At 39.1% G+C, this 11,210-nt stretch overlaps 1 protein-coding gene across 2 annotated transcripts; it reads right to left on the bottom strand.

Moving 5' to 3' along the window:
• Nucleotides 1–165: 165 nt before the first annotated feature.
• Nucleotides 166–11,210, bottom strand: RAB5C (RAB5C, member RAS oncogene family). Of its 2 annotated transcripts, XM_087945753.1 has the most exons (7): nt 11,050–11,177; nt 9,300–9,391; nt 8,344–8,556; nt 4,872–5,023; nt 3,433–3,555; nt 2,010–2,103; nt 166–1,410 (listed from the first exon to the last, which is right to left on the bottom strand). In XM_087945753.1, exons 3-7 carry the CDS (start codon nt 8,492–8,494, stop codon nt 1,295–1,297), a joined length of 636 nt encoding a protein of 211 aa, XP_087801879.1. In that variant the 5' UTR covers nt 8,495–8,556; nt 9,300–9,391; nt 11,050–11,177; the 3' UTR covers nt 166–1,294. The 2 variants fall into 2 exon arrangements, with proteins under 2 accessions (XP_087801879.1, XP_026525621.1); XM_026669836.2 differs by lacking the exon at nt 9,300–9,391 and having other exon boundaries at nt 11,050–11,210.

Below are 11,210 nucleotides of genomic sequence, written 5' to 3'. Positions count from 1 at the left end.
CATCAATTATATTCATGAGGAAATGATTGCAAAAACAATTGTTTTAGGGAATCATGGTAAATAAAATTCTAAAACCCTTGCAAAAACTAAATGTTAAATTCAGAAAGTTACCAGTATTTATGTAAGCTGATATGTTGAAAAACAATGATTCAAGTATGTTCACGCTTGATTTATAAAAATTTATTTTTTAACTCATACACAACTGGAGCTTTGTATTGAAGAGACTGATGTACAGTCTTAAATACAAATATGCATAAGACAAAAATTGCCTTGGACACTAGCTCAGAAACAAAACCCCTTTTGCATTACCAATATTGGTAATGTTGTGTATATGAAAATACCTATCATTGCTTCCCTCCCCATCTTGATTGAATACACTCTACCAACCTGTATCACTGATACCCAACATCCTAATAGGGTTACTAATAGCATAATGTTGCTTGTAAAAAATTATCATTTTATATATTTAACAGGCTGAATTAGTGCATTACATCCAATAAGTAAATAATAGGTTAATGTAGATTTGGCATACCAAAAGCCCAATGAAACCTAAGAAGGATAAAGGACTAATTGGTATATGTTATTAAAAGATACTGATTTGTTAAATGCTGGAAACTATAATACAAAAGAGGAATATCAGGTTTCTATTGTTCTTCAAAAACATTCATAATTACAAATTTGGTCAAAACAAAACTTAGAGGCTAAGGGTTTCTCTCAATCTATCATTAATACTACAGCATCAATTCACGGTTACGCTCGGTTTTCAGTAACACAGTTTTTACAGGCTTGTATGTCATTTCAATGAATAATGTGCCTAGTAATTCTGTAACTCATTCCTATTTTATGTAATCTCCCCTAACTATAACTTCTACTTTTCTGTAAGGTAGAACCCTATCAGCTGAAGAAGCTTGGAATTTACCAAGCAGATGTTATAGAAGACACATTTTGTCTTGGGAAAGGATGTCTCTTCTTCCAGGGAGCTCTGAGCAAGTGCAAGAGTATAAATCCCTTCAGAAGATAAAAGGCAGAAAGGAAGAAGGACCAAAGTTTTGAAAGCACACATTGTCCACCCAGAAGAGTGCCGTTGTTCATCTGTATTTTAAAAAAAGACTTCTTAAAAAAACAAATCTATTGTTTCTTCACAAGAGAAATGGCCTCTGCTGTGCTCCTCTCCCCTATTCTATGAGGTAAAAAATCTCAATAGAGGAGAAAGGAAAAAAGATCCTGGCAGCTGGTCTTCTGCAAGTGCAATTGATTCAGACACATTCCAACTGGAGCTGCCAGACAAGAATCCTTAGTGGCTGCAACATTGCCCCTTGCTGGATTGGGTACTCTCCTGGAGGCTGACATTTAGATTCTTGCCTGCTGTTCCTGTTGCACTCTGTGGTTCATTTCTGGGAAGTTTCTTTGCTGAGGGGAGAGAGGAGGATATATTTAGAACCCTGGCTCTTAAATTTACTCCACAGGAAAAGTTAAAAGTACAAAGAAATGGTTGGTGGGGAAGAGATTTATTCAGATCACCAGTTTTTTCCTGGCTAATTCTGACCAATGTACCTGTTGTAATTCAATGGGAGATGGATATTCCCTAAAATACACTTTAGGGAAATGTATTGCTAAGACAGTCATTTTATCCCAGCCCTTGGACCTTCTTATTCCATAGTTTACAAGCTTCCCATGTTTCCTTTTTACCTTGACTCAGTCTGTCATTCAACCCATTATTTTTATATCCACCTTTCTATTAATTTCTCTGTTTCCTGTCTTGTCTCTATTTCTCCCTTGCAAGTTTCTGAGTGCAAGGCTACAATTTTAGAGTCTATGCTCTTACCCAACACCATAAAGATCTTCCTTTGCTTAGGCCTGCAACTTACCACAAATTTAGATTATTAAAATTCTGAAAAGTGTTTGAGAACTTAGATTACTATCCATGAAATAGTTTGCTTGGTGTAGCCCATGGCAGTGGTTGGAGAAGATACCCTCCTCAAGCTGCCTTTCTCCTTCCCTTGACTAACCTATTGCCACAAAAGCCTCATTCACATTCATTGCTGTCTTCGCTGATGTTTCCATAAACAGCAAGCTGTTGTCCTCTGCATAGATCTGGGCTTCCTGTAAGCAATAATGTCAGAATTTTCAAAGAGATGCATTTAACCTTTGTAAGCTTGGCTGGCTTCTTCTAAAACTAGACCATATCAATGTCATTAAAAAATATGGCGAATGTGATCAATACAGTCCCTCTACCAAGCTTTGACCAAAAAGATCTAGCCACCCACATTTCCAAAGAGGGACTACAGGACAGACAACATATAGAAATATTGAGCAGGCATGTTAAGGTATTAAAATATAATATGCTTAATAATTCCTGCAATTAGATTGACTATGATAATTACTGTACACATTAAGCAAAGGATTCCATTTAAGTTCTCAACAGTCGATTACAATTACCCTGAAATTTGAGCCAAGATGGGCCAAAATCCCCATTCTTATTGCAGAAGGGTTTCAGAGAAAATAGCTCTTTGATTTGTTGTTCTTTGCTTGATCTACAGTTCTTTGCTTTTTTTCAAATAGTGTGTCTTATTTCATTGGCTGGGATTAAGGAAATCAGGTTTAAACTGACTTCAGATGAAAACCTGGAAGGTGGGCTGCTATCGTAATCTCATCATATTTCCAAATTAAAGCGGGGGAGGAAAATATTGACCAGTTAGTCAAAAAGTGATTCCAGGGACAACAAAAGGTATTCCAGGTATAAGCTGTACATGCTTAGTCTAATAAATTTGTGATTATATGCAAATTTGTACCAACCAAGGAATAAAAGGTGTGAAATAAGTAAACAAGATATTGCTAAATCTAGCAGCTTTGCACAAGTTAGCTGCAGTAGTCCAAAGTATAAACAGGTTAGTATTACCCTTGGATTGTAAATGCGTAAATTACAGATAACAAATTGTTTTAAAAAGACCATTAGTTGATTAATACTTATCTTTTTATTATAATTAATACTTATCTTTTTGGTTAGTTAATAGTTATCTTTTTTGGTATTTTGAAATGCTTTGTTGATTGGTAAAAACACATTTTAAGAATCATGATTAAAAACAATATATCAAATGTTATCAAAAAGCCCTGTTTAGGACAGAGTAGCAAATTCATAGCAAAAATGAAATGTGACTAAGGGCTTTCCTAATTCATAGCTTATGGTACCCATTAGATCATTCCACAGTCAAAACATGTTGATGATGAATTATCCTGATAAGGCACCTCAAATAGTCCTTATGCAAAGAGTGAAATTTCAAAAGGATTCAATTGGGTTTGGACAAAAGTAGTACTTAACCACCTTATGATTCTTAAACTATCTTAAGATATTTATTGTTTGCATAGAAAAAGCATCCAAAAACACTGCAGAAGGAAAAGCTAATATTTCCAGTAGAAAAAACCTTCACCTACTTGGAAATCAACAGCTCGTTTGCTGGCCAAGTCAGCCTTGTTCCCCGCCAGGGCAATGATGATGCTAGCACTAGCTTGCCTTTGCAGTTCCTTCACCCAATTCTTGGCACGCACAAAGGTATCCTATGAAGAGCAAGCACAGCTCCATAATTGTCACCCCCTGGAACTCTAACATACATATGCCTCCTGCTCCCAGACAGGTGATATCTCATACGATGTATTTTTCAATGGTGGGGCTCCTCCACAATTGGACTGGGGGACAGCTTCAAACTGGGCCTCACAGAGTGGATTTCCTCCCCGCATCTATCAAGCGGGCAAAAGTTGCTGAAGTATAATGGCAAGAGATACTAGCACCTTCAGGTCAGGATCTGAAGGGCTGCAGATTTACTATTCCAGTAGTGAACCATGATTCTTAGTTCATGTGTATTAATATAAACTGAATTCTTGTTTTCTCTCCTGATCAGAAGAGAGAAGGAGACAAGAGTATGTGCACAGAAGTAATTCAAGATTTAATACATGTAAATGATGTCAGTGCTTGGAATTTTGTTTATGAAAAAGTTAACACAAAATATCAAATTGGTAGATTTTAACTTCAGCTATGTAGGAAAGCTTAGATGTTCTGAGACTTATAAACCTCTTTGAGATATTTTTTAATGGGAAGTAGAAATGTATTGAATAAACAGCTGCACCCTATGAAAAAATAGCATTCAACTATACTTCTGAGCTTGTTTCTCTTCCTGCACCATCAGTATTACCAAGACTGCAAATTAAATGTCATCAGGCAAAGAAGCTAAGAATACCAAAAATCTAACAACTCAACACTGACCTATGTACATTCTCCAATTCTATAAAGCTAAAAGCTTAAAACTTTTAAAATTAAAAATGGCCAAACTCATGTGAAAACACTCATATCTTTCCAGATATGGCCGTTTTGTGACATTGGGGCTATTTTCATTTGCAATGTAAATTAATGTGGTAATTCAACAGATGACCATTCAATAGAATTATGGACATTAGGACATCTGTGGCTATTTTATTTTCAGTACCTGGTTAAAGGAGTTTTAACTGAGGCTTAGTTCTTATTGAGACCAGAAAGTAATGTCAATGCTACGTTACTTCATGCTGCAGATGAAAACTTTTGCCTGCCTTCTCTTTCATTGTATCTTTAAATATTTTATAGAAACTGTGTAGAATAAACTATCTGAAATTGTACTGCTCTGAAATGTAATACTGTGAAAACTAGGCCCTATATTAAAGTGAAATAGCAAGAAATTCAAACTATTCTGCATCAGTGGTTCCCTCCTAGAATGCCAGTGATTCAGTGGATGCATTCATAAATGCCTGGGTTATCATATTCTCGAGGGGAAGGAAACAAACAAAAAAAAGAACCACTGTTGCCCATGTGGAATAATTTTGGACCCAGTTTATAAAAGCCTTACCATATTAGTGATGTCATAAACAACTATGGCAGCTTGTGCCCCTCGGTAATACATAGGGGCCAAGCTGTGGTAGCGCTCCTGTCCAGCTGTATCCCAGATTTCAAACTTGACTGTTGTATCATCTAAGCAAATGGTCTGCGTGAGGAAAGCAGCTGGAATACAGAAGGAATAAAGAATAGTCAGAACAGGAATTAAGGCTGGGCTCCACTCAGGGGTGGCTATATTTTACATAGACACAAGAACTTTTTTCCTCTGTAAAGCATCCAATTCTCAACTACAACTTGCATTGACCAAATAATTACCCATCTGCTGTATTTTGAAGTTTTCTTCCCAGTGACATATGTAAAAGACATTTTATCCCACTGAAAATGTAACTGCTAATGGAGAACAGTGGTTTTAACATTTGTTCACCCTTTTGAATGTTCAATATTTCTGCATAAATGTGACCTAAAATATACTTGGCTCTCCACAGAAATTCTAAAACTAAATAAAGAAAACTCAACTAAACAAATGAGTCAAAAACCATTATGCAGTACCGTGTTTCCCTGAAAATAGATCTGGTTTTATTTTCGTTTGGGCTCAAAAATAAGGACTAGGACTTATTTTCGGGGATGTCTTATTTTTTTCACCTAAGGAGGTGGTGAGTGTGGGGGCAGATGGGAGTAGGAGTGCTGCTACCGCCACCCCCTCTCTGTCCTAACATCTACTTGCCTGCGGCCGCAACGTAACAATCTCTCAGCATGCCCAGGCCTCCGCCCTCCCTGCCTGCTGACCTTGCTGCTGCTGAGACACGAGCTCGGGTCTTGCTCAGACTGCTGCTAGGATTAGGCAGAAAACCTTGCAGTCCATCAGGATCATCACACACCCCTTCTACACCTTTGCCCAGCTACTGGGCCTGCTGCACCTGTTGCTGGCCTTGCAGGGATTTTCCCCTCCTGTCCACGCTGCTTTCAGCAACTGTACTGGGCTGTTCCTGCCTGGTGCGGGGCAACTTTTGGGGGGCAAAGAAGGAAGGAGGCCCCCTCCTCCGTCTGTTCCACTGAAAGGCTTCCCCCCCTCCCATTTTCCTGCCGATCCTCCTTTCCTTCGGGATGATTTATGCTGAAGCCATATGAGTGTATGCAGAGCTGGAGGAGCTGATGAGTGGGGGTGGTGTCTGGTTTGCGTGAGTAGGGTAGAGCAGGGGGGCAAAATTGCAGGTACTCCTCAGATCTTGTTGGCCACCTCATTCATCACGGTTTGATTTTGCTTGAGATGAGGGAGAGGGAGAAAGATCGTAAGCACCTGCACAATGGGCAGGCAAGGTGAGGAAAACTCTTTCAGAAAGTGATCTGCAAGTACGAAGCAAACCCATTCAGTCTAACTGCATATCTACATGCTGGCGGAAAGAGGGTTAGGTGAGCTACTGCTTCAGCAGGCAGTTCCTCTGTGGCACCCTGCAGATGGTGGAGAGATTATCTCTTCCTCCTTTGCGCCCCCAAAATTGTCCCATACCAGGCAGGAGCAGACGGATGGAGGAGGAAGGGGTGATCTCTTGCTTCATCCCACCGCAGGGCCATCATGGAGCTATTGCCCGCTGAAGCTGCAGGGTGGCGGACAGCAGCACGGCCAGGAGAAGAGTCCTTGTGAGACCAACAGCAGCAGCTGCAGCTGGGAAGAGGCGGAGGGGGCAGACGATCCCAACGTGCTGCAGAGCTTTCTGCCCCATCATAGCATCAGCCTGCGCAAAACCCAAGCTCCAGGACTGACAGAGCCTAATCTGTGGTCACCGCCTGCTCCAGAGTCACAAGGTGAGCTGTGGAAAAGAGGGACTTTCAGCTGTGAGGTTGCCTGGTGCTGCGGGCAGGGTCAGGGATGGTGAGAGTGCACTGGAATCACTTTTGGAGAGACAAAATGAGAGGCAGCTCCCAGCCCTTGCTGGCTCAGCTGATCTGTGGGCTGCGATTAAGAAACCGAGCCTCCGTGAGCCCCCGTGGGGAAGGGAAAACACTGCCATGCCTCAGGGATCATTGTTTGTGAGGGTACATGCAGGTGGGCTGCCTCCTGTGCTGCCACGGCCACCCTCTTCACTAGGGTTTATTTTGTAGGTAGGACTTATATTAGGCCCACTCAAAAAAATCAGGCTAGGGCTTATGTTCAGGGTATAATATTTTCGGGGAAACACGGTATTTGCTTATTTATTGAGAAAAATTATCCAAAGCTACACTGAATTCACAGTGTAAAGTTAAAATAAATTAACCTACAACAAGCCACAGAAAGAAACCATGATTAGAGAGAAGTGGCTTAATTGTAAAATATTTCTGGATTTCACTGTGAAGATTATAATGTTAGTTTGGGGGACAGCTTGGTGTGGGGGAACTTTTCCTACAGACAGAGGTCTGGATTGAGTATCAGTTCATACATGAGTTTTGATTTGTAATTGGCATACATCAATGATGCAAAAGTAGGTCTTGAGTTCACATGAAGTCCCATCATATATAGGTGCCTTCTAAATAATACTGATAAATTAAACATATCAACTTGACAATGGAAGGTGCATTCTGGTGGCTGCTTCCAAAGCTTTTAACTCTTTTCCTAAGTGCCAAATAGACCCATAATATAAGTATTTGTCTGAAAAACTGCAATGTTTATTGTATTTGGCAGTCCAGAACTACCAAACCAATGTGAAGTGATTTACTTAAGTATTGTCTGAGGCGCTTGTTAAGTGCTTTATTATGCCTGAATTTTTTTCTTAATTCATCTTTCTCATTCAAATCACGAAGCAGACTAACTTAGGATGTTATGACTGAAGCCAAACTAATCACATCTTCCTTGTGGAAGACAAGAGGGATTTACAAATGTAATGTTTGAGGCACAAGCCTTAGTTCAATTCCATCATCTAAATATGTATAGAATGCAGATTCATAGCCACTTGAAAATAGGTTCTTAAATAACCATTACTCTCTTCAGATTCTTCACTTCTACCTAGTCAAAAATGACTGACTCAAATCTGGCCAGAAAAGCTTGCTCTACTAAACTTGTGTATAGAAGTGCCAGGGTATACAATGTGTCTGGCATCTGTCACAGGAACATTTTAAAAAGGAACAGAAATGATGTAGCTATTGGCCTCGAGCCAGATATGATACTTTAACAAAGCAAAGTTTCTGCATGGCTATGTACTTATGTCTTTTTTTTTTAATTCTTTCCACTTGAATTGGAACTACAGCTAAAAAAATTTCAAAGGGACTTCTGGAACATGTTAGGCATGATTTCTGATGTTATTTAGCTTATATTTGTTTTTATTGTACTACATTGTACAGTTATCTGTGATAAATCATCCAGAATCTCTTTGATTATGCCAGGAATAAATGCAATAAATAATTCTAATCTCAGCATTTCCTGGAAACAACTCCTTAATGACAAACACTTGTTCACTACAAGACTAATTTCCAAAGAGATTCTGAACAGCTTTATCCATGATTGTGACACTTACCTCCGATTGTACTCTCCTGATACTCATGAAACTGTCCTTTTACAAAGCGCAAGACAAGGCTTGACTTCCCAACAGCTGATTCTCCCAAGAGCACCAATTTAAACTGAGAGATCTTGCCTAGAGTTGGCCCATTAGGACGTCGACCTGCCATGGCCTACAACAATGGCACAAGTTCCAATAGAAAGGTGAGACTGTCAGCAAACAATGCTGCAACTGAAAGAAAGAAATATTTCAGCCAGAGAAAGAACCAGGTTTTTTTTTATAGCAGCTGAAGTATTAAAATTCAAACAGCCAGTTTGAATCATCTGCTGAGAAATCCTTGAGCAAGTCAGTTATTAAAATGAATACTGTTGTTCTTCACTTCAGAAAAAAATTGCAGCTGCAAACAGAAAATGAAAAGGATTTTGCAAGTTAGAAAAGTGCAAAAATTAAATGACTGTTAAATAGTTTTTTATTTTATTTTAATACACCTTGAACATCACCCAAAGACCAGTTTGGGGTGGTTACCAAGATACATGAACAACAAATGAAGCATTATTTTTACCATAAGGCCAGAAATTGGCCATAATCAAGCTAATTCCTTAACCCCTTTCAGCTGTCTGAAGCAGCCTAAAACGGCTAATATTGATTAACCAGGCAGAGTTGAAAGTTTGAAAAAAAAGTTGTATTACAAGCTTTGATTAATATTATAATATACTGAACTGAGTTTTAGATTAAAAATTTAGCATTTTACAGTTTATAGTATCTTTTTCAAGATAATAGTTTAGAATTGAAATAGAAACAGTGTAATAAGCCACAAATAAAGAAATCTGAGTATCAGGAAAAATGGCTTAATTACTACGGAAGTTCAGCTGTTAAAAGTCAAGTTTTCAGCAAGAAACATTAAGATTTAAGATACAATTACATGACTCTAATAAGTTAATTATGTATGAAAATAACTAAACACTTAATGTTACCTGAAAAGGTTCCACCACCAGATTTGCAACCTGCAACCAGTACATGCATTTATCCCATGAGGGAAATATGTAAGCTTTATAACACAGGGTTCCTGAAATAACCGTTTAATATGTTTAAAGAAGGATAGGTTGCAGACTTGACATAATGTAACAAATATGACTAATAAAATGAACATTTTATTTTGCTCATACCAAGATCATTTTTTGTAGGAGCTTTTCCCAACCTCTTATCTATAGCTCTTTTACAGTCCCCATCATCCACAATCATTATGGCCAAATTACATTTTGAGACTGAGGAAACCATTTTGAAGGAACTCAAAATTGGATACTATCAGAGGCAATGCTAGGATTTTTCACACTGTCCCAAGGCATCTGGCATAACTAGAATATTTTATATAGCAAGTATTACTAGCAGTTGCCAGGAATCAATAATCACTAGAAGGCACCAATATATATAAAAGATAGATGGAAACCATATACCAACCTCAAGATACATATACAAACAGCCCAAGAAGATCAGAATGATAAGAGCTAGATAATGTTATACAAATCTGACACCTTTATTCAATATATGGCATAAAACATATCAAAATGATTGCATGTATGAATGCTGTACCTAAATTTCAGAAGTCCCAAAGGTGCTTTCCCCCCAGGAGGCAACTGGACTTCATTTTTCTTTGAAGATGTTTAGCTTCTCATCCAAGAAAGCTTCTTCAGCTCTGACAGATAGTGGGGAATTGTCAGAGCTGAAGAAGCTTCTAGGATGAGAAGTAAAACATCTTCAAAAGGAAAAAACAAAAAGGTCCAGTTGCCTCTTGAAGGGGGGGGGGAGCACTTTTGGGACAACCATGCCTGGATGACTGAGAATTTCTAGAGACTTTTAGCTATACAATTTGGGATTAACACCCTTGAATGTTGTGAGAGTAAGAATAGATTTCTAGAGAAAAATTGCAGACTACAGGAACCAGGAACACTACTCTGTGACCCTAAGGGCACAAATAAACCTCCAAGTGTTCAAGGACTCTGTAAAAGGATGCAAATGACCAGCTATCTGCAAGGAATATAAATCCTTCCATTCCCCACTATTCTGTCAGAGCTGAAGAAGCTTCTTGGATGAGAAGTATAACATCTTCGAAAGAAAAACGAAGTCCAGTTGCCTCCTGAGGGGGAAAAAAACATCTTTGGGACAACGATGACCTGGATGTCTGAGAATTTCTATAGACTAAATTTCAGGTAACTACATCAAATATTAAAAAGTCATATTAAAAGGGAAAAAGGAAGGGAGCATTGAGGAATGTCACACCCACCACAATAAGCACCATCTCTTGTTATCGCCATGGCTTTGTTTAAATATCAGCGATTATGTTGTTTAGTTCTCAGGGTCAAGGACTCGGTCCCAGTTCGCAATAATCTTCAAAGCAAACCACCCTTGTCAACAAGTCCCAAACCCAGCGCAGCCTTTTGTAACCAAAGCAGACGCCACTCTAGTTCCAACCATGTGATCTAATTGCCTCCAGAAAGCCAAGAATTTCTCGCATATAGTACTCGTTTACCAGCCACAGGTAGTGACAGATATACTGTCCCAGAACATGGAAGTTTAATTTGGCTTGCCAGGGTAAGAAACCACATTTCCAAAGCCACTCTTACGTGTGACGGAGGAAAAATTAAAGGACTCCCACAATAATTTAAAACTGGAAGGAAAGTTTTAGACATTGATTTTCGTTTTCCCCGAATAAAACCGTACACTTACCCGCTCCCGCCTGCGGGACCGCCGCGGAAAACAGTCCACCGCCTGCCCGTCTAACAGAATCCCGTTTTCTCCAATTCCAAACCTAAAACGCCGCCACTTCCGCCCTCGCCTCCTTTTCAGCTTCTTCCGCTTCCTCAGAATCTCCGTATTTCTATTTCCTC

Source organism: Notechis scutatus, chromosome Z (genome assembly GCF_049901735.1).
Source record: "Notechis scutatus isolate UNSWTSFEM ecotype Mainland chromosome Z, rNotScu1.2, whole genome shotgun sequence".
Lineage (NCBI taxonomy): Eukaryota > Metazoa > Chordata > Lepidosauria > Squamata > Elapidae > Notechis > Notechis scutatus.
This window is presented reverse-complemented; position numbering and strand designations above follow the sequence as displayed.

Excerpts from the sequence above, each read along its gene's own strand:
- RAB5C (XM_026669836.2), bottom strand. The coding sequence starts at position 8,494 with ATGGCAGGTCGACGTCCTAATGGGCCAACTCTAGGCAAGATCTCTCAG. Across the intron at positions 5,024-8,343 it reads TCAGGAGAGTACAATCGGAG|CTGCTTTCCTCACGCAGACC; the intron begins GTAAGTGTCACA and ends TCTGTATTCCAG. Across the intron at positions 3,556-4,871 it reads TTTATGACATCACTAATATG|GATACCTTTGTGCGTGCCAA; the intron begins GTAAGGCTTTTA and ends TGCTCTTCATAG.